The 24,167-nt window shown below is 35.5% G+C and overlaps 1 protein-coding gene across 11 annotated transcripts in view; it reads right to left on the bottom strand.

Annotated features, from left to right (window-relative positions):
- Nucleotides 1-24,167, bottom strand: part of SUPT20H (SPT20 homolog, SAGA complex component) — a 35,324-nt gene that overhangs the window by 6,856 nt on the left and 4,301 nt on the right. For 2 of the 11 annotated variants that reach the window (XM_080575767.1, XM_080575771.1), the window contains exons 6-20: nucleotides 17,278-17,407; nucleotides 16,505-16,608; nucleotides 15,855-15,971; nucleotides 15,670-15,723; nucleotides 14,687-14,826; nucleotides 13,297-13,453; nucleotides 13,153-13,209; nucleotides 12,061-12,132; nucleotides 10,962-11,119; nucleotides 9,294-9,326; nucleotides 7,114-7,231; nucleotides 4,996-5,104; nucleotides 4,588-4,755; nucleotides 2,502-2,814; nucleotides 1,299-1,453 (exon numbers count right to left, since the gene is read on the bottom strand). In XM_080575767.1, coding sequence (XP_080431893.1) covers nucleotides 1,299-1,453; nucleotides 2,502-2,814; nucleotides 4,588-4,755; nucleotides 4,996-5,104; nucleotides 7,114-7,231; nucleotides 9,294-9,326; nucleotides 10,962-11,119; nucleotides 12,061-12,132; nucleotides 13,153-13,209; nucleotides 13,297-13,453; nucleotides 14,687-14,826; nucleotides 15,670-15,723; nucleotides 15,855-15,971; nucleotides 16,505-16,608; nucleotides 17,278-17,407 — 1,885 coding nt within the window. The remainder of the gene's footprint in view (nucleotides 1-1,298; nucleotides 1,454-2,501; nucleotides 2,815-4,587; nucleotides 4,756-4,995; nucleotides 5,105-7,113; nucleotides 7,232-9,293; nucleotides 9,327-10,961; nucleotides 11,120-12,060; nucleotides 12,133-13,152; nucleotides 13,210-13,296; nucleotides 13,454-14,686; nucleotides 14,827-15,669; nucleotides 15,724-15,854; nucleotides 15,972-16,504; nucleotides 16,609-17,277; nucleotides 17,408-24,167) is intronic. The other 9 variants (XM_080575776.1, XM_080575777.1, XM_080575770.1 and 6 more) reach the window with 6 other exon arrangements.

Here is a 24,167-nt window from a genome sequence, read left to right as displayed (position 1 = left end):
GGGTTATTAAGCAAAAAGATCCACATGGGTATTCTTCAGCTGAGAAAGTCTCAAAGCTGGAGACTGCCAGAAGAGGTACAGCTGTATACCAAGGGATGTACTGCTTTACGTTTGCCTGGACTTAAATTTTCCCCTAAACGTCCTCTAATGGGCCACTGTGAGAGACAGAATATGAACTGGATGGACTTTTTGGCCTAAACCACTATAGCCCTTCTTAGGTTCATGTAATGCTGTTGCAAAAAAAATATGAATAAAAATAGGCAGACCTCACTTGGGGAAATGTTAACAGGAATGTTGTGAAAGAGATGAGATGCAGTTATTCTGCTGTTCTCCACAGTGGTAAATCAGCCAAGCTCAGGCTTGTGTCCAGTTTTGGGTATCACATTTTAAGAAGGATGTGAGCAAATTGGACAGTCTAGAAAAGAGTGACAGGGTTATGAAAGGTTTGAAAAATACAACCTATCAGAAAGAGAAGACAAATGTGGGACATGACAGCATGTTTCTGATACTTAGAAAGTAAAGAGAAATAGCGAGCAAATACTTTTCACATCTGCAAGGAATAGGAGAAAAAATAATTTAATTTGCAATTAAGGAGATGCACTGTGATTAGGGGGAAACATTTTACACAGATAATGAACTACTCCAAACAGCTACTGAAGGAGACTGGAATCTTCTCCAGTGAAGGTATTTATCGAGAGTTTAGTATGGGTTTAGACAGATTTGACTGTCTCAATGTAAGGGATGGATACCTTGATGTACCTTCTATCCTTTTGATTCAATAATCATGTATTAGGGTTCTCTGTCTTAGTTTATTTTTTTCTGAAAATGTAATAAAGAATATAAATGTTGCTTTAATGAATATTGAAACATACAGATTAATATACTCATATTTAAAAGCAATAACAAACTAATTACTTGTCCGTCTAGAATAAAGGAGTACCAGTGGTAGAATGAAATACCCTGCACATTTAAAAACAGAGGCCTCCTAAATTCAACCATGTCTTTTCTGGCAGTCATCATTATCAAAATTGCATCTGAATTTGGAGTTTATCTCAAACATCCTGCTGGGCATACCAAAGGTAATCTGGGTGCAGAGTACATTTCCCCACTCCAGTTTCTCAGAGAAACAATCTCAATCATAGCTTACAGTTAGACTGCAAAAATATTTATGTTGTTCCTAAGTTCAAGTCATCAAACAATAATCCATTCACACAATGGCCACTTTGGTCCATTGTCCTCACAGTAGGTTTTACACTGTCCCTCTCTGAAGGATGGCTTTTCAACTTATTCACACTAACCTGCTTGAGAGGCAGACTGCATTGCAGCGGGCAGTGCACTTGGTACCAGACCTCCTGATGGTAAAATGCCACTCAGATTTATACCTGCAGGGGCTATGGCACCAGTGTTGCACCCCAACATAGGGTTTGAACCACTCATCAATGTCTGTGCTCCACTGTAGAAGAGGAAAGACAACACATCAAATCCAAGTGGTACAAGCAAACCTGAGTAACTATGTTTTTGTCCTCTGTCTTTTGCTAATTAAATTAATTGTTTTCTGCAAGTAGGATTGTGGATAAAGCATCAAAGCAGCTTAAAAGATCATTATGCTTAGTGTAAAACGAATATGTACATTCATATTCTCAAATGATTGTTTAGTATAATCCACTGAAAATAAAACTTAAGTGGTTCTTTTATTCTAGAAACACTGAAAGATCAGTCTTCAAAACAGTTGTGCTACAGTAATAAAAAACTAAGGAACAGGTTGGTGCTTTCCTTTTGCGTCATAAAAGTCTCTTCAATTAACCAACAGAAATCAACTGCTGAACATCTTAAATAAATCAAGTGCCTGATACCTGCATTGAAGCACACCATGTGTCTTACACTGAGCATCTTATACTGACCACAGAATTTTATTTAGTCTAAAAGCAGCTCACTTTATACCATATAATCTACACCTGCCAGCAGCATTATTTTTTAAAACTGCTAAATGAGTTTTACAAAGAATATTTAATCTAAGTATTTGCCTAAATTGTTAGAAAACATATTTACTCTTTTCTTAAATTTCACACACCTTTATTCATAGCACATTTATAACGAATTTCTTTCCATTTTTCATTTAGTGGTCTGCATACAACATTCCACCTTCTCTCTGATTAATAAAAAGTTTTCAACATTAAAGAGCAAAACCTTAAAACACACTTATATTGAGGCACATCTTATGGAATTAAATTATATGCATCTGAAAAGCTCAAAGTACAATTTTCTTTATAGACTTCTTTCAGTATTCTCATACTAGATGCTTTCAACTTTGAGAAATGTAAGTAGCTTCTAGTGGCTTTTCAATTCAGAATTACAAGGTGAATGGTCTTTTTGTATCGCAGATTCTGAAAAATATCTACCCTACTGGCTGCTGAACAATTCTGTACAGCCAAAAAAAATCCAGCAACCAACCACCAACCCACCCAGGACAAATTAAGAAGCCGTCGTAACAAAGCACTTACCACACAGAGCCCACTACATTGATGAAGTTAAGTCCTGCAGGGTTTGCCATGACCTGGGTGGAGGTTGTTCCTGTAGTAATGGATGTTACCATGGTGGAAAGAGGAATGGTCATTACAGGCAATGCCTGGCTCAGAGACATTTGCTGCTGAGCAAACGGGGTTAACAAAGTGGGCTGAGGGGTGAAGCCTGAATCTTGGGGAGTAGGGGTGGCAGAAGGGGTAATAGGAGTTGAGCTCTGAGCATCAGGAGGGTGTGGGGTCGATGAAGGGGTGTTGGTTGGAGTAGGAGTAGATGGTTTAGGAGTTCCAGACCCTGCTCATTGAGAAAAATAAAAAGTGCTAGTTTGTTATAAAAGGCCAGTCCCTTTCTGTATAATAAGGTTAATGGAATCTTATTTAGCACTGACAATTTGTCCCATTTCTCAAACTGCAAGTGTTAATTTCTACACGACACGAGCGTTGCAGCACGCACTCATTGTTAAGGATGCAGTACAATCACACAAAAACCCGTTCTCCAACCTTACTTCTTTAAGCCAAACACTGTTCTGCATCCTCCATTAAGTTCTTCCATAATTTATCGTACAGTAAGTCTAACTCTATATTCAGTAATACTTAACCCAAAATAAAGCCATTTCTTAGTGACCATTTTACCCTAATTAATGTTTCTGTCCTAAAATGTTAAACACATAGTCTATATGCACTGCCTGCACAATAGCACCATGTTAAAAAACATATCATGGAAAACAACAGATTCAACAAAGAACAGATACTATTTCAGTAATCATGGGGGTCAGTCTAAATTTTATCAGATAACTAAACTCCCATTTGCCAAATTTTGATCAAATAAAAAGAATAACTTTTAAAAATAAGAACCAGAGGATAATACTGCATCTTTAAAAGCTACTGTGTAGTGCCGTCTACTTAAATGTAGTATGTATAGCTGTATTTGTTGTGGATGCAGTAAGCACAGCTCATCAATACAAAAATGAAACAAAAACAAAAAAGCAAAAAGCTCAAAGTGTTTTTCTCTCTCTCTTTTTTTTTTTTTAAGCTTTCATGTCCTGCAGAAAGAAAGGAAAGAAATGTGAATGTCCAGCTGTTGTGATAAGGGCCTTACTTAAAGGAACAACTGTGAGCAGTAGATTTACACAATCCATAGCACTAAAATAAGCACTGAGTAAATCTGTTAGAAGAAAACTTTTGTCAGCTTTCTATTTTTTCTTTGTGCAAAACAAGAAGGCAGAGAAGTTACACCTTTTGAGCTATCCAGATTTTGAATTATTTAATGAAAAAAGCATATTATAATACTGTGCAGGATATTGGAATGTGCAGTACACAATAATTCATTAAAAATTGAATAACTGCAGCTGTGATTTCTTTGTACAAATCTTTTCACAAAACGTCTCAAGACACATACATATTTTAAAGACTGCATATGATCTATAGCTACGATTACAACGATCCTGTCAGTGTTAATGAAAATAATTAAACTAGGATGTCATTTATTATTGAAATTTACATTTTAACACCTGAGAATATGGTGCTATCATCAGCAGCATCACCACCACACTTGCAATCAGCAATGATTTGTAAAACAGTGCAGGAGTGTTTTAAAAAATCATCTTATCGTTTATTGTATCACCACCTTGGGACTAATCAGATTATATACATACATAGAGATACAACTGCACCAGCTCCTATAACATTTAAAAAACCAGATGCTTAAATTATGTAAAGGCAAACTGATCTAACATACTGTTTGTACACTGGAGGAAAAATCTACACTTTGGAATTTTATCACATCATCTACCAGCCTTTCATAAAGAGGAGATCATACTAATTGCATAAAATGTATTAAAACGTATACACAAAGGGTGCATACATATATACAGAAAAACGAACACAATTACAATAAACATAAAAATACATACAGTGAACAAGAGACCTGCCTAAAGCTGCACAACTTATACAATTTAGGGTACACTGTACACTTAAATTTCATCATTCCACAGGTTAAGAAGTTTTATCTCAGGAAGCATTTAAGCAAAAGCCTAAGATTTAATGGAGAATTTAGGTCGTGACTCACTTTGTGAAGAGCTCGCAGGAGACATGGCAGCTGGAGAGAGCATGCTAACTTGATTAAGATCCATAGATTGCTTCCGAGAAAGACCAGGTGGCTTAGAAGGAGGAGGAGGAGGAGGAGGAGTTGGGGATTTTAGATGGCCACTTGACTGCTGTGGACTAAAAATATTACCTGAAAAAAACATAATTACAATACATTATTGTTCTGTGAATACAAGTTAACTCAAGTATTTTTTAGGATACGTATTCGTACAACAATACAGTCAGAAATTAACAAAGTGATACTTTGAAAAGCTCTTTTCACAGATAAAACACTGACTTTTTTAAAAATAAAACTTTACTGAAGGGTCAGCATATCACTTTACAATAAGCAGAACACAGAAAGGAGATGCTCAAGTCGATAAATAATTACCTGAAGAGCTACTTCCTGAACTTGAAGGTAATTTGATGGGAGGAGGTCGGTGTTTTACACCTTTCCCCAGTACTGAAGACTGAACAGAGCCTGATATACTTTCTGGCTGCTAGGAGGAAAGAGAAATTAACACTACCAGAGCAACAATGCGAGCTTCCATATATTTGACAGAAGACATCATTCAGTTAATTTGTGTTATAATTCTCAAAATCATAGCAAAATTACCTTGAAATATTTCAGATTTTTACATATCTGAAAAACAACCTAGGACTAACTCTTTTTAGATCACGACAGTTTATGAAGAAATTCTAAAGTTCCAGTAAAATTTAAACTGAGAAAAAAAAAATTAAGGAATTTGTTTTTCCTAATTCTGAAGTCCTTCTTAGTAACTTTTCACAAATGCAAGTGACAGATGCACTTTATATAACAATTTGGTCTTGAAAAAAATACATCATTCCATTCATTCACCAACTGAATCATCTACTATTTCCAACCCTGATTCTGGGAGCAGGAATTTGAATACATTCAGGAAAATCCTCAATGCATACAAATCACTTTGTTTTCTCATTGACTTCAATGGGATTAGAATTTCCTTAATCTCTTTAATTTAAAGGTATTCCCTTATTGTTTGTTCTTATAACATACTTATCAGGATGTTTAAACACAATTTAACTTCAGCTAATCAAATCTGTAAATCTTAGTCACTCACAACAGACCCTAAATTCAACATAATTTCATAATTTCAACAGCTGACATCATCAAAAGACTCAGTGAAACACATTTACCATTACAGACTATATTTTCACATATAAACCATATATCCCATAAGTGAAAATAGTGTCTAAAGCATGCAGTCTACAGACTATCTGAAACTAGAAAATCAGGCTCTCTGTATAGCAAATAGAATATTTCAGTGCTGAACCTAACTTAGATCAACATGAGCTGGCAAATCAGAGCATCCACTATTGTGCAGAATTGATCTTTCTGGAGAGCTTAGCCTCCACTGACTCTCAGTAATAAGAGAAACTCCTTCCACGTGTTTGTAGTTGTTTTCTCATAAAAAAAGACTCTGAGGACTAGCTCTTTCTTCTTCTATGAAAAACTCTTTTCTTCATTTTCAGAATAAAAACGAATGCCCCATTTGAAAAGAGACAAGATCATTAAACAAAGTAATCTAAGTAACTTTGGTCCAGCTTCCAGTGGGGACTTGCACAGCTGGACAAGATAACTTTTCGAAGTATCCTCCCAACCTAAGTTATTCTGTGATTTTACAGTGTGTGTGTGTGTGTGTGTACACAGTGTACGTATGTTGTGTATACTATATATAGACATGCATGCAGATGCGTGTACTTGTACACACACATTCATATTCCTCTCTAACTAGTCTTCAACGTACTGTTCTTCTGGCTGACACAAAGAACCATCTCTTTCAGAGCAAGGTTACAGCATTTCAGAGGATGTATTTACAGCAAAGACACAGCAAAGCAAATAGCCCCTGCTGTCACAAATTCATTTACTAGTTGGAGCTTAAATACAGTTGACCACTACAGTACTGAATCTGATCAAGAAAGCCAGCAGAAGTAAAACACAGGGCAATGAGAATTCAAGCACAAGCATGAGAATTCAGGAATTTCTACCACATGCATACGAAAGCATATACACTTCAAAAGTTTTTTTTGTTTTGAAAGTTTTCCTCTTGAAATTAAGGGGAAAATAAATTATAAGGGTAAAAGAAATGCTCAGCTATTACATCTACTTCTGTTTTACTGATGTGTATTATAAAATGCATGGCTGCATTTTACTATACTGCTCTGTGAAACGTTTATCTGAACAGAGAAAAATGCTCTAACAAAACCCTGGAGCTAACTGTACTATACAGGGCCCTAAAAAAGAAGTCATGGCTAAAAGATACAACATCCCAGTAAAACATACAGTAAAAAGAAAAGTGCTTTCCTCTATCTTTTCTGATATACTCACCCTGAATGATTATGACAACGTGTTTAAAAATTAATTCAGAATGAATTTTTAGGTTATTTTACTTTCAAATATGAACAACAAGGATTATTCTAATAACTCGACAAGTGCAAATAAAAGAAATACATAGCTCAATAAACTCACTTCCATTTCCTTCCCTGGAGAAAGATGACTGAGATTGACTGATCCACCTGAATTATGAAACATTTTCACAGGACATTTAGCTTCGTTTTGTACTAACTCCTGATACTGGTTCACCACTCTGAAACAAACAAATACACAAAAACAGTTAAAGATCAACAACTTTGAACCTATATATGTATGTACTAACTACAGATATTACATAAACATATATATATATATAATTATGCATAAAATATTTATCTATAAATATACATCTGTATAAAATCTAGATAAACACACAGAACATATTTTTATATATCCATCTTTCTACTTTATGTTCCCGGGTTCTGTGCTTGGATTTATTCTGTTTTAAAGTTTTGTGTTTCTTTGTTTTTTAAACCACTGATTTTGATAATGCCAACTGCAAATGCTTAGATGAAGCAGTTTCCTGCAGTAGGCTTGAATCAGTCAAACTACTTTATCTAAGTTTAAGAAACACTCTTTTAGAGGAATATGCAAAACAGTAGACCTAACAGTTCCCTTCCCAAAAGGCAGTACAGTTCTTTGGGATGTCAGCCAGCCATTTCCTCCACGAGTCCAGAATCTTTTATAGAGCTGCGTCCCCTCTGCTATGTTCGTTATAGAACAGTCAACCCTCCTTTAACTTGAAGTCTATGTCAGATGAAGACTCCTTAGAGCAGGGGAGGTTCATAGTGAAGGTATATCCAAAAATCACTTATCACAGCACAAGTGACCACACTTTCTTCTTTGAGCACTGGGACAGCAGAATTTTATTACAGGAGACTAGCAAGCAGTGACATACCCAGGAGTGTAAAGCATCAACAGCATCAGACAAACAAATGCAGAACTGCTCTAAGAAATCCAATGCTACATCTCTAGTAATTTGAGGGAAAACTGTATACTTGGCTCATGGCTGTGGTAAAGTAACCTAGCAGACCTGAAAATCAAACTGAACCTTTGAGCTGGTGCTTATGGCCTGAAGAATTGCTGGAGCATTTCCATTAGTCTGTACCTAAATATGAGTATAGCACTGATGTAATATGCTGCCGTAGGCAAGGGTCCCAAGATGTGCCTTTTCCAGTACATAGGATCTAGACAATTTAAAGTTACAGTGGAATCAGAGCAATAAAGTGCTGTGCGCTCAGAAAGGTGCTGCTGCCCTCCTTCCTCCTCTGATACGTCTTGAACTAGACCCTGAAACCCACCTACTTTTCCTGACAGGAGGACTTGTGTAGAGTGGCAAATATGATCAGGAAATGAATCTCAGTTAAAACTAAACCCCATATTACCGTTGCACTGGTTTTCAGCCAACCAATTCCCTAATTTAGCTTACAGCACAAGCAACAAAAGCCTGTATCACCACAAAGAAAGCAGGAGAAAAAAATAAGCATGTAACTTATTGATCAAAATTATCTATTAAAACGGAGAATATTGATATTTTGACCAAATCAAGGGTTCATCTCCCTGCCAGGCACACAAGAAGAGAGAACCACATAGTGGGGAATGGCTGTGGCATGTACATCACCTCAAAGTCTCCTAAGAAGGCATAAACATGCGAGCAGCTTTGTGAGAGTGCTTTTAACAGGTTCTGCCCTCATGTGCAGAGGCACACGGGTATCTGTAACATGATGCTTACAGACAAATATTTGAAGAAATTTGCCATCACACAGTTATGACAGGATTGCTAATCCTAATTATTCTATGACTTAAATATACTAGAAAACTGATTTGTTTTTTTTTTTTAAGAAAGCTGAGTCAAATAATGAAGAGCATACCAAAAAAAAAAGTCCTATATCACACTGAGCTCAAATTAACAATTCCACGATTGCCAATTTACCATACAAAATCTCAAGATGAAATCCCTCTTACGTGCTTTCAGAATTTTTAAGTACTTGTATAATCAAGAATAACTGTGCAGCTAAGTAACAACATGCTTAGGACTTAAGTAGTGGGACAAGCTGTATTTACATACTTGCTTTCCTATATACTTCCCTGCTTGTTAAATATAGGAATTGCACATTATCTCCCACTTCTTATTATAATAATTAACTCCTCTTATTTTTCTTATCTGTTCAGCATCTGTTTCCATAACCACAACATTAACAGTCATAATAGCTAAAAGGAACAAAATTCATTATTTGGCATTAAGACAGTTAGTTCTATATCCTGTATTAATTTACCTTTCAGCATCAGTCTTGGAACCAATGAGGAACCTGAAATTTAGAAAGTATAACACATTTTCAGTCATGGCTCATACTAAAATAATGTTTTTATAATTACAAACTGAAAGAACATCAATGCTGTTCTGTTTTCAGATCTGCCCACTGAAAAGAGACACCTGATTCATTTGATAGACTCAGTATTTAGTACTTGAAATAAAAACTTGGTTTCATAACAGTGCACAATATACATGTTGTCTAATATAGACTCCTTTAAGAGTAAATTACCTACAAAAGGCAGAATATGGAATTCTTGTATTTCTATTTTCAAAAAATGGAAGTGAATAACTGCTACAGCATTGCTACTGTGAAAAGTAGCAATGGTAAAGTTATCAAGACGCCAATCTGCTCACCCACAAATACAAACGTAAGCGTCCTGTGGGTATGTCAAAACCAGCCCTACCTGTATTACTTAAACATTTAGTTTCCATTGTTTGATTTCACTTGTCCAAATTCCAACTCCTCACGCTTTTCCAGAACTAAACATTTCTCTTTTGCTTAATGCTTATGGCTTGCAAATTATCATCATCGTTTTTTAAACACTACAGAACTTCTCAGTTTCTCCAGCTCAAAATGTGTATTAATTTTTAGTAAGACAATAACGTCTTCTGCACTTTTCACTTCCTATGATATGGTTTTATAGTGAGGAAGACAAATTTTGATGTACATCAATGGGTAATGTCTTAAAAAACAACAGACTAGAACAGTCACCCCCCCCCCCCCGAAAAAACAAAACAAAAACAATAAAAAACAACTCTTCAAACCAACAAGCAGCTAAGAGCTTTATATTCCTTTTAATCCCCAGCCTTATTACAATTGTAAGCTAGCACTGCTGTTCTAAGTAGATCAGTAATAAGTACAGAAAAAAAGTAAAATAGCTCAGACGCTAGGGATAAGATACTCTAAGATCCTTAGATTTTAATAAGAACAGTATATAAGAATTACATACCAGACAACAATAAGAATAATTTTTTGCTAACAGAACTACAGTTTGCTCAGGCTAACTGCTTCCCGCCTTACTGAAATTTATAGGGTACACCCTGCTGCACAGGTTCCTCCATACAAAGAAGTGGCAGACACAACAAAAAGAGTTAAGAATAGAGAATCTTCACAGAGTTGCAGCCAACAGTAGCTGATTCAAAACAGTAGTATGAACAGGAGGTAACTTTTTTGCACCTCTTGTTTTCCTTTATTTACTTAGCCTAAAGTTCTTTACATACGGGTAAATGCAATATAATCAAGTCTATTTTTTTTACAGCTTTAGGCAGATTTTGACGCAATGATCAAAATTATGAGTACCACTGGAAAACACATGCTAACAATGTCTTGCAGTATGAGACACTAAGATTTTCACAAGATGAGATTTTCTTAAAATATTGCTTTGATGTAAAAGAACATTTAGATTTACTGTAAAAGAACATTTAAGATATGATGTTGGTTGAATGTGTCTTTTTTCTTGTTAGAAAAAAAATTGAGGTTTATCACCTGATTTTTTTTTTTTTTAAACAAAAAACCTCTTAAAATCAGATTTATAGCTCCTGCATATTCTTATACCTGAAAATGGTAAGTAGTGGTTGTCTTCTTTTATCTACTGCATCATACCACATTTTAAAAGAACATATAACTTACTGTGATGGAGTTAATAGGCTGTCACTTTCCTCATCACCTTTGAGTGTCTGAATTTTACCATAGTACAACGGATTGCCAAGAGACTGAAAAATAGTCAGCTTTGTTTTTTGCAGCTGATTACCAACTTCACATTCAAACACATAATCGTCTTTTATTTCCTAGAAGAAGAAGAAAACCAAATAAGTCTTACAAAAGCAGTAAGAGAAAAAGCTAGTAAAATATGCCAGTTCTATACAATACAAAAGATAAATAAAATAAAAGATGGGGTGTATTTGCTAAAATGAAAATTATTTGAGAAGAAATTATCTGAAGAGATGGGAGGAAAAGAAGTTTACCATCTATTAAAAATCCAAAAATATTGCAAACCTTAAACCAATCATGTTAGAAGATACCAAAAGCCAGACTGGGTAAACATATATAGAATTCTATAAGTTACAGCAATACTAAAAATGTTCAAAAAAGATGTCAGAGATGAAAATTGAGTTCTATGGGGAAGTATTACTTTTTGGTAATACGAAACTACAGGGATATCATGATACATGTTGTTAATAAAAATGATAAATCAATTCAGAAATTACAAAGAATTAACGAACTAATGTATGTCTAATTATGTTAAAATGACCTCTCCTTTTCAAATCATTACATTTGTGTGAAATCTTAAGGTTTGACTACAACAATTTAGAAAGGGCTTTCTGTATTTAATATTTCATGATTTATTTCAAAATTTACCATTTTGATTTTGACAGAAGCCTTTTTCTGTTAATCTTTATATAAGTACCTGCATGGTGAAAGCAATTTATTGATCGGAGTACTTGCTCCCTGTAAATTATTGTTTTATTTATTATACAGTGACAGCACATTACTTGGGAGATTAAAGGTGTTTTTCATCACATTTCTGGAAAACTTGATGAAATTACAACACTGATCACTGCATGAAATTACAAGTTTCTGTAACAAACTTTCTATGTCTATGTAATACATGGAAGGTTAATTCAATTGATGGAAGGAAGACTATTCCCTATGTTATTTAGATTTTATTGAAATACAAGACATTCTAACTAGAGATGGAAAAGTTTGGGCAAAGGTCTAAATTACTCACATGTGCTGGCCAAACAGTTGGTTGTGAGTCGTCAGGCTTGATAGACTTTTCCACTTTGGCGTATTTTTCCACCTTAAAGAAAACAGTGATTGAAAAAGAAAACAAAAAGTAAGTAATAATGGTCATCTTGGGCCAGAGTTAATGTCAACCTAGTCCAGCTTCTTGTTTTAAACAGTGGCTAACAGGAGAGTCTTCAAAAATGAAGAAAACCTCATCTCTGTATGCATTTTTCAGAAAAAGTAAATTGGAGAACCTTCAGGACTTTACATTTACTCTGTTACATCGTACTTGATGTATGAAACTTAAGCTACGTTTCACACTTTTGTTAAGAGTACAGATTTAAACCACTGCCTGCAGTGTGGAACGGCTATAGAATTTCACAACAGTAGTTAACTCCAGACTCTGATTAGGTCAAACACAACACTGCTGAAGCACAAAGGTAGAGAAGGCATATGCAAACTTACAGCATCATTCGATGTGTAATGTACACTCCTGCCACCCACTATTAAGCCCAAACCTACAAACTCAGTTAATCCACTGACCCCTACTGTCTGGTAGCAGTATACATTCTGACAGTGCCAAAAAACGAGAAGGTGCACATCCCTGAGATGTGAATGCACACAGACTAATCAGAAGAATTCTCAATTAGAATTCTCCATATAAAAAATTAAACTATTGAAAATAGTTTATAGTATAGTATCCTATAGTATAGCAGTCCTATAGTATAGCATGTCAAGAAAAATTTCTACCAGGCTGAGAAGTAACTCCTTTTAAAACACATTCCTTAACTCTTAAAAAAAAAAAAAAAAAAAGGAATATTATCAACAGAATTTCATATGGACATTGATCCTACAGATCAACAGTCAGTTTGCCCTGTTTGTCTTATCCAAACTATCACACTGCAGTTGCAATGTATTCCAGTGTAGCTTAGCTTGTGTTTTATCTTACACTACAGAAAATTCATTTCAAATGTTAAAATCTTTAAAATTCTTGTTGTTTGATCCCAGCTAGTCTTCAGTCACTTCCTTCTTTATGCAATACAATGTTGAATACAATTGCTAATAAATTGCTAAAGATAACAACCAAACTTACATCCACTTCAGAAGGTGCAGTCAAGTAGCAAGGGTTCTGTTTCCACATATCTACACACTGGAAGACGAATAAAGTGGTATTAGTGTACTAAATTTGTAAATAAACAGTTAACAAGTTCACCTACCTATGTCTCAGAACACTTACATTTCCAGCTTTAGAAATTTTGAGGTCATACTGCTGGGTGCCTTTCCTCTCCTTCCTTTTCTGTAAGTAGTCAAGTATTCTGAGCTGTGGTGGCGTTGAATAGTGACCTACTTCCTGCTGCCTGTTCAAAGATGACCTTGAGTACCTTTTGAAACACCTAAGGTAGAATAACAGATAAGACTGTAAAAACATCAAAACTGAATTTCCCACTGCCTAAGTACAAGCACAAAAACATGCAGGGAAATGCTATTAACATTGAGACTAGAAAACAGCTTTTCCATATTCATTTAAAATCACAATTCTTGACTGTACAACATAAACTCGATTTTGTATTTTTGAGAATAATATACTAGTATTCTGTTCATATGTTTCAGTGCTAAGAATGGGGTTATTTTTGAAATGCATAATTACATTGTCAAAATAATTAACTATATAAAACGCTACTGACCTTATAAGATTTGTATATTACCAAAGATTTTAGTCCTGCCAAAAGATCCATGTACTGCTTACGTGACTAGGAAGTTATAAATACAGGAACTACTCTTCGTTCTTTGTCTCAAACCCAACCCTTTGGCACATTAATGCTATCCGGGACATCCATTTAACACCTCTGCGTACTTTTGTAATGGAATGCTCGTTGACCACTATGCTCTAATTTTTAAGAGCAGCTTGATCAATTTGTCTATTTACAATTAGCACCACTAGTTGTACATTAGGATAATACGTCAATGCGTTCTAGTTTTAAATATATTTTGGTAATTCTAGCAGACCATTAGTACTTTTCATTCCACAGAATGAACGCACCTCTTTTACTAAGAAAAATTAAACCATTTCAAGCTTTTGTGGAAAAAAAAGTGAACCACCAGGCACAGAAGTTAAACAACTTCGACATTTTGTACATAGCGTGTTCCACATTACTTATAAATCTATTAAGATTCTAATATGTCAACACTTCTGTTTAGCCTATAAACCTCAAAAAATAAATAATTCCTTTGATTTCCTTGTTTAGCGTTAAAATTTTACATAGTTTTTAAAGAATCAGACAACATGCAACACATCCATTTATATACTTCATATTGAGATGCCATTTGACTCATTTTACATATGAATTAAGCAAAAGGACAAGATCGAAACTGCCATATTATGTCTTATGTTAAAATAACATACACGCTTTTGATATACAAAAATAAGCATACTGCAGTTTCTATTACTAAGCGAAACTTAGTAATACATACTTACACTACAAAACTGAACATTTGAAAATAAGATAATCTCACTAGTTCCAATATTCCAAGTATTTAAGCAGATATTGAGCAGTGCTTATGTTTTTCTTTGAAACACCCCCATAAAAACTTTAAAGAGTCTCAACATGCTTCACACTACGAAATACCTTTTCATGGGGCGAGTATTCATTTTCTGCTTGTTGTACAGGAGTCTGTTTGTAGTACAGGTCACTGCTATTGAAGGATCAAGACACAAAGGCTCTGCTGTAGCCAAAATAAGTTGGCTCTCAAGTAGAAGTTTGTCCTCCTGTAATATATAGAATTATTAATAAATGTAAAAATAGGAAGACTTTTACATTAAGTTAATATACACCTATGCATAACACGCACGTTATCTTAAATAGAAGAAATTATTTGCTGATACTCAACAAGAGAAAATACTCAACACTTAAGTATCACTAACAGTTATTACAAGTTACAGAACTTTGTTTGGGGGTTTCTAACAGAAAAAAAAATATTTTTCAGTAGGTTCTATTTTCCTTTCTGTTTTTCAATAACAGTAATGGTAACAAAGTTAATTTTCTCTTAGTGATTTATCTTGATGGACTAGCAATAGTGTCATAAAGATTATCTGCCTGGAACTTTAGATTACAATTTGAAATGGATTTGAGCAAGATTGTGGGTCTGAAAGACCAATGAGTACGCTGCCAGCACCATGCTCTTTAGCATTTAACTAACTCTAATTTTCCAAGCCTAGTTACCAAGATTCTCTTTACTATAATAATATAATTAGGAAAGTGCCACTAGAGGAGCAACTGGAGGACTAGAGGAGCAATTAGACAATAACTGCTGCTCTGGAGCTTTATATTGATGACAAACGAAGTAAGGTAAACTATTTAGAGTACCTGCAACACTGTCATTCTGCATTACCAAAAAATAAGGTCTAATTCTATTAACAACTATTGTTTTCTGTGGCATCTCAGGGAAAGATACTACTGACAAACAACTCTCTGGTGCATGTAGCATGCACCACTGCGCACATCACTAGCAGTTTGAATAAATCCAGAATATCAGTTTTGCTTATCAGATTTTATGAAATTAAGTACATTCACCACATCACTGTAAATTATTAAAATAACTGTTGACTCACCTGTGTCCATTTGTGGTTGTCACTTGTTATAGAATGCACATCACAAATTAAAGTCTGATGAGAAAGACATAATTGTAGTTAGCTTTCAACAAAGTAGGAAGAGTTCTTAATATATATTCAGTAACAGCTCTTATCAAGTCTGGGAACTACCGTAACACTGAGAAATGACTTAAAACACTTCTCACCTGCATTGTAGGACGCAAAAGAATGTGCTTGCTTTGGTATGTTGGAGATTTCATGTTACCAGACTGCCTATAGTCACGGATTTCTGCTATGACACATCCACAATGAAAAATATTAACCTAGTTGAAACAAAGAGCAACTTGTAAATACTCAAATATTTACTCATCTGCCTCAGCCCTGGCCTCCATATAGTTTGTTACATATTATATAGTATTTATTGATACTATGGATAAAACTACTAATTTTGACAAAATCATAGGTCTTGGCAAGATCATAGGTCAACATACCTAAACAGACCTGACATACAAGCTTCAAATGTTTTGTTTTCATGTATCAGCAATGTAGTTTTAAGAAATTCCCATGCCAAATATTTCATGACAAAACAGAACAAAGGACATTTTGCTAGAACACAGAATCCAAGTTGTCTGGCAGCCTAAATAATAGCAACTCCTTCTATTCCTTTCTCCCCAATATTTAGGAATTACCTTTTTATAGTTATCAATCAAGTATTTATTTGGGGCATTAAATATTTTGGTTCCAAATGAGCAAGTGTTTCATGTTTTGTTGCTGGAATCACGTATGTGAAGGATTCATAGTTCAAAGTCTATCTAGGTACAAAACAACTTATTTTTTAAAAACAAAACTTTCAAACCTGAGATTTTTCTAAAAGATCAACCAGAATTGGTGGTAGCTCCTCTGCATCCAAATATTCAAGCAGTTCGCCTTCCTCATAAGGCAGCCGTATGGTCTCAGAATCTGGATTTGAACAAAACATATTGCTTTTCATTTGCCTTTCAAGTTCAGACTATAACAATGTGAAATCTCAAACAAGCTTGCCACAGAACAAAGCAGGGCTTATGGAAACTTATTAAAATTGCTGCTTTTTTTTCATAATATTAATTTTTACATCCATTTCTGTTCTCAGAACATGATTTTTTTTTCTTACTGAGCTAGATAGCAATGCTCCTTTATAGCTCAATGGAACAAATTTTTGCTCCCAAGTGAGACACTATAGATTCTTATTGCCTACTACAGTACCAGGTAGCGTGAAGACGCAATCAAAATGGAATGTCTATCCTTTCACTAGACTTAAATAATTTCTTTCACTCTTCCTTACAGAAGGTACATGAAGTGAGAGAAACTCAGATAAGGAACTCAGGATGAAATGGGAACAGATACAAAGCTAGGTGGAAATAAGAGAGGAAAGCTATCAAAAACATTCATACGTATGGATTTATAGTACACTGCTAGAAACTGTTTACAAGCGCCTCACAGCTGTATGCAGATTTGCACTTCAAGTATAGGTGTTTTATTTTTAAACAAGGAATTGCATTATCAACACTTAAATATATGCAACAGCAACACAGTCCAACTATTTACAAAGTATTCTGAATAGTTTTAAAAATTAAATAGCAAAAATATTACCTGAACCATTTTTTCCCCTGAGCATAAGTGAGTAACCCTCATTTCCCGGATAGAGGTTCACTACCAGACATGACAACGTCTCCTGCATAACCAGCTTCTCAAGTAAATTCACATTTCGCCTCAGCTTCTGCTTTAAAAGTAAACATTGCTCATGAACATAATACTATCAAGTAATTAGAAGCATTAAAAACAGTTGCCAGAATCTGAGTAATATTTATTTTAATGTTGAAGTATGTATCAAAACAAGCCCAGTTAAATTTAGTTTAGCAGAATTCAATACAATGTATTATGTATTATTGTACATACTTACACACCTTTTTTTTAGAATCACTCCTTTCAATTCAAAAAACTTTAAGTGCGCACAAAACAATTAGCAAGAATGGTCCTTGGCTAAGATTTACAGTGTTGCAAATCTATGGTGCAACTTTATTTGGTATCATTATTATACATTATACACTCCTTGATAACAACAACAAAGTATTTACTACTCTCAAATATTCCTAACAAGCAAATACTCCTTTTCCAGACTAAAATCTTACTGCCTTTTACAGTTTAGAAATAATGCAAACTACCACAAAGGAAAGCACGATATCCTTGTCTCTAAATTGGAAAGAGATAGATTTGATGGATGGACCACTCCATTCATCCCTGGTGGATAAGGAATTGGCTGGATGGTTGCCCTCAAAGTGTTGTGGTCAGTGGCTCAACATCCAGGTGGAGACCAGCTATGAGCAGTGTTCCTCAAAGGTCAGAATTAGGACTGGAGCTATTTAACATCTTAGTCATGGACAATGAAGAAAATTGAGTGTACCCTCAGCAAATTTGCCAACAAGCTGTGTGGGCAACATGCCAGAGGAACCTGGACAGACTTGCGAGGTGGGCCTGTGCAAACCTCATGAAGTTCAACAAGGCCAAGTGCAAGCCAACAGTATCCTGGGCTGCATCAAAAGAAGTGTGGCCAGCAGGTCGAGGGAGGTGATTCTCCCCCTCTGCTCTGCTCTTGTGAGACCCCACCTGGAGCCCTGTGCTCAGCTCTGGGGCCCCCAGCTCAAGAAGGACATGGACCTGCTGGAGCGAGTCCAGAGGAGGGCCACGAGGATGATCAGAGGGCTGGAGCACCTCTGTTATGTGCACGGCTTCAATTTTCAGAAAAATCACTGAGTACAGAGTAGAGCTATTGCCTCTTCACTTACACCTAGCATGAAATATCCTGGGATACAGTAACTGCCCTTTGAAAACAAAGTCAACTCTCAACTCCTCTGATATCTTCATTCTTAACAATTGAGATACTGTCATCTTTTGATGGAAAACTTTCGATTTCCATGTTGGAAAGATCACCCATTTCATATTTAGTTGTGCAATGGTATTAGGAGGGAAATAGGAAGGGACTTGTGAATTATGTAAGACTTGATTTAAAAAAGATCACCAGGTTATGTAAGGCACGTTAAGAAAATTATTTGTAAAATTACGTTTAAAAATTAAAAAGCAAAAATAAATCCATTTGGATCTCACTGGGACAGAATTAAAACAGCCTCTAGAAGTTACTAATAAGACTGTTAATATTTCTAATACAACTTTATTTTCATGAGCTTAATAAAAAAGATTATTCAGCTAATGACATTATTCCATGAAATCACAGGCCCAGAATTATTTAAACTGACTAGCAATCACTAAAAAATTCTATAGAACAATTTACCTTTTTTCCGCAGAAATTTGTTCACATGTACAAGAAATAGGAAAAAATTATTTTTACAGGAGGCCTCTGCTCATTAAACCTAAGATAAGTAAAATATATAATGGTAATTCAATTGTAAAAATTATTACGTTGACCTAATCACATTACTCAGTGAACAACATGTTAGGTTTGTTTTTATTTTATTTTTATTGTTCAGTAACAGTTACCCAGTTATGACTTGGCAGGTCTTTTCTTGCCTTTTTTTGGGGGGGGGGGGGGGGGGGGGGGCGGAGAATGGCAGAAGACCAGAGAAAGGAAAGGACAATCAAACAGACCTGAGAACATTTTTGGCATTGCATTCATATGAACTAAATTTCTTAGGATGGATGCTTAGCACGTTTTAAAATAATAATGCCTCTCCAAGACTTTGGAGTAAATTGGTGTTTTTGGTGTACAAAAAATGGCGTTCCAAAAATAATTAGCAGGTAAAATTACTTTTCAGTAAGCACGAAGACGGCAATAGCCACAAAAGGACCTTTCTCCTTTGAGCTGGCTTTTGGAGGTAGTAGCTCAGAGCGGGTATTAAGCTCAGATCTTGTCTGGAACCATTTTAAAGATCAAGAAGTGGATTGAGGTGTATTAAACTTCTCAAACGTTCACCGCAGTATGTTGCAAGGATTCAGACACAGAGGCACAAGGCAGTTACACTACCTTGGCTGCATCAGCTAATAAGCTAACACTCCTAACCCTCTCTGAATCAGCAGAAAAGCAGCACTCCTCCCTCTGTGAACACACTGCAGTGACTGTGTAATGGGTGGGAAGTAGCACAGAGAAAGCACAGGTGCTGTCTTCCTCTTCCAGTGACTTATGAAGACTACCACTGAATAAAGAATACTGAGTGACTCCTCTCTAAGAAGACTGAGACAGTGTTTTTATGCTATGCTTGCTATTACTCCATCCATGGCTATGTTTGTAACATTGCTTTAATATCTTATCCTCTGACAGTGCACCATTCTTGCACAAAATTCTGATTTTATCTTTATTATGGCTGCTGTTCTTGTCTCTCACTATAACATCTTAAGTCAATTTTTCATTGCCTGTTTTACAGCTTCTGACCAATTCTTCAAATTGATCATCTCCATAAAAAGCTCTTGCGGGTATTTACCATCTTTATGAAATGCAAGCCTAAAAAAAACCCTCAAACCCCATTACCCCGGGTTCTTCCCTTGACTTCTGACATATTTCATTAACCCCAGCATCACCTTACAAATGCATAGAACATGCAAGAACAGATTCCCTTTTAAGAGAGAACAAGATTCAGATCAGAACAGATTCTTTTATTCTCTGCAGGGCCTGACAAGTGAATAACTTGTCTATTAACAAGAAATTGTCTGTGCTCACGATCATAATCTTCTATAAACTCATGAGTTCATAGTTTCTCTGATTTTTCAGTAATTAGAGAAAATCAGAATTCAAAGTTTTTCATGTCTGTTATTTTTACCGCAGAGTCATCAGTTTATGGCAAGTTTGCTGAACAGCCATCATAACTTTGGTGCCATCACTTTTTCAAAATCTTAGAGGGTTACAGATGTCACTGTATGTACCTTGTCCCAGGGAAGTGGTGACATCACTGTCCCTGGGGGTGTTCAAAGAAAGGTTGGTGGTCATGGTGCTTAGGGGCATGGTTCAGTGGGTGACATTGGCAGTTGGGGGATGGTTGGACCAGACGATCTTGAAGGACTCTTGCACCCTTTATGATTCTATGACTTTTCTATTCTAAAATTTAAAAATTACTGTCTTGTTCTGTTCCTTTCAATCTGCAGCATTGAGGAAAAAAACAGCAGACAGACTCAGGTTTTTGATTTATTTTTTTTTAAGTGAGTATTCAGCATTTCCTATTTTCAGGGAGCAGATGCCTTCTAAGTGTTTTCTTCTGTTAGATAATTTAAGGAAGAATTTTGAGAGGTCAAGATTTGTTCAAAGTGAAATCACAAATCTTATACTCAAATTATTTCAGAATACTTCCTTTAGGGTAAACATTTAAGAATTAGTTTTCACATACGTTTCTTCTTATGTCATAGATGTTCTTTTCTCAGGTACTGAGAGGCAGTGGTGGCGGTGGGTATGGATTGAAAAACTCATTCCACAATTATGCAGTTCTGATGGCTTTATATGAAGTCTACCATTTTCAAAATGCTTAGAATAACCCATATACTGAAATCTACAATTATTCTTTGAGGGAAAAAAGAGTAATCATAAGATACCCAACCCTGGAGGCGTTACTTAAAGACTTCCTAAGGTATAGCAGCAGCGTAGCTAACTACAAGTCAGTCTCAGTGCAGGAATTACCAGGGGAAATTACATGGCCACTGTTATACACAAAGGAAGATTAAATATGACTGGTTGCATGAGACAAGGTTCTGATCTAAGAGCAACAAGGATTATTTAGTATTTTTGTTCTCTTACATAAATATGCAATTATATATTTTAATCAGAGAATTAAGCATTCAACATAAAGAAATTAAGTATAATATTATAACCTAAAGATTATCACAACGTTTTAAACAATTCTTTAAAATTTAAAATTTCACATTAGTAAAACATATGTGATTTCTTCACATCTAAGAACATACGACTATTTTTGCTTGAAATTCAGAACCAATTTCTTTCCTCTCTTCGCATGGTTTGTTCAACAGAGTCAAAGAGATCACAATTTTATTTTCTCTCAACCTCAACAGAAGTATCAACTACGTGAAAATTAACTGTGTGAACCGTGACAAGCATTGTTCTTTCAGAAAACTGAAAGAGCAAAGCAGAGTTTTGTATATATTGACAAAAAAACCCAACCCTACAATTCAGAAGATGCCTCCTTTTGCGGAGGCATTATTTGGTTACAAAACACAAGGAGTATACTGAAGCCTAAGGATGTTTGTGACCTCATTGAATCTAAATCAGATTCTTAGAGAAGACTGCAACTACTAGATAAGTGCAGAGACTAGTATTATTGTAGCTATTAAAGACAAGACCCACAGAGTCTCCACAAAAGATTTCAGTTTCATAAGTAACACCTAAGATAAGCTTTAACAGATCAAACTTGAGGAATGCTGTGATCTAAAAAGGCTGTTTCACACTAATGAGGTTTGGTTTTCTTCAGAGTAGATTATCATCGCCAAGTGTTACATCACCTCACACGTGCTAGTTACATATAAGAAGATAACATTTTACACAGCTCCCCAAATATATCCAACAGTGTGCATCATTATCATTAGAGACTAACCAAGGAAAAAAACAACACCAAAACAAAGAAAAAGCCCTCACCATTGTGTGGTGAGGTATCATGTTCAGGTATCATTGTTACTCATTCCCCACATCTGCCAGCGTGGGGAACAGTCCCTAGGAACCCTTGTATACCAAAGTAGCAGATGTACTATTTGTTATTTCTGTACTAGTCCAACATGGAAAATCAAATGACTTAATTCCAGTGATTTTCATTAACACTGTTCTGAAACTTTCATTACTTTGAGATATTTTCATGCTTGCTCACTGATGTTGCCCTCTAACAGGTCCACACAGTAGCAACTACCTACCTAGCCTAAATCCTTCCAGCCCAGAGCCCAAGTCTCTTTCCACATTTGTGCCTACAACAATTCCAAAATTATTTTATATTTATGTCAACGTTTAGGTACAGCAGTACTGCACAGGAATCTAAAGGACACAAATTGCTCTAGAGAATCACTTCAGCATAACTACTACTCTCACTAGCATGCATGTGAACAAATGGGAAGCCTGGACTAATAGAGGATGAGTAATTTATTAGTCCTTTGTGAATGAGTGTGGAAAATTTGGTGTTCCCTATGCACACCAAAAGCAAACAAGAATATAAATGACCAAACTGCAGGCTAGGAAACATGAACATGGGAGAAAGGTCGCATTACAAGAGTTAAGATACAACTGAAAAATAACACTCAGTATGAATGAAAAGATTGCTTCTGAATGGACAACATACTTCGAATTTGTATCATCAAAGTGATGCAGTAGTGGAACAGAAGCTTTGACAGTTCTGTATATCAAAACCTGTAAGGTCATTGGCCAGTCTCTAGTCAGAACACTATTTCCTTGTTGTAAACTGAGATGACCGAGCAGTCCATACTCATGGATGAGGTTTCACAACAGCACTGTCTTCCAAACTTTGCATCTCAATCTTTGAGCTTCTCATTTTCAGTAATTAGAATACACAACGTACGACCAAGATAACTATCTTGGTTGGTTAACTATCCACATCTTAGTTCTGTGAAAAAGGGGTCTAAATAGAAACTTTTGCTCTCATAAGCTTCCAATACCTCAATAAATAAGCCACTAAATAAAGATTAAGCAAGTTTTAATTCAGATCTTTATCAGCAATTATCCACTTCATCTACTGTGGTGCTAAAACTTTCCTCACTACTTTAATTTTATTAGAGTTGGGTAAGTTTGCTGAGCGCCTTCTGATTTAGCAACTATAGTATTAAAACCCTATGTTTTTCCAAGATTCCAGTCTAGCAAGCCCAATCTTCTCCCTGCTGCTCAAATATCTCGTTACTTATTTGCTGTTGATGGTTTAATCTTCTCACCTCTGTATTTTGCTTAACATCTTACTCACATTTGTGATATGAATCAGCATCATACCCTAAATAAAACTAACTACGTCAGAACCATTAAAAGAACTGCAGCTGCTCAATAATTGTAACATTTCATGCCCACTTCTCTTCCGATAGGTTTTTACTTCACCATGGGAAGCAGCAACACAACAGATTCCACAGCTGATTCTTCTCATTCCATTTGATATTCACAGTTCAGCAAAGTAGCTCACAGATCTTACACCTTTGATTTACTGTAGCTAAGCACGTCCAAGCTTCCTTGCTTAAGTTAAGATTTCACAAAACACTTTACCAGTTCACTGGTAATCCCAGGAAACAAACAAAAAACCCAACTGAATTTACAGCAGAGCACAGATTCTCAAGAAATGGTCTGCACATTTTTTCCACAGCAGTCATGCTAATCAAATGATTCAGAAACAGTGATACTGACAACAATGCTTGACATTTGCTTGCAACTGTGTCAGTGATGCACGACTGAAACAGAATAAACAGGTCACTCAAGCCAGACTAGGTCTTACTATTCACATATTACCCAACTACTTTAATAGCACTATCTGTTGCCTAATAAACTTCTTACA

This window comes from Anser brachyrhynchus (genome assembly GCF_964034855.1).
Source record: "Anser brachyrhynchus genome assembly, chromosome: 1".
Lineage (NCBI taxonomy): Eukaryota > Metazoa > Chordata > Aves > Anseriformes > Anatidae > Anser > Anser brachyrhynchus.
This window is presented reverse-complemented; position numbering and strand designations above follow the sequence as displayed.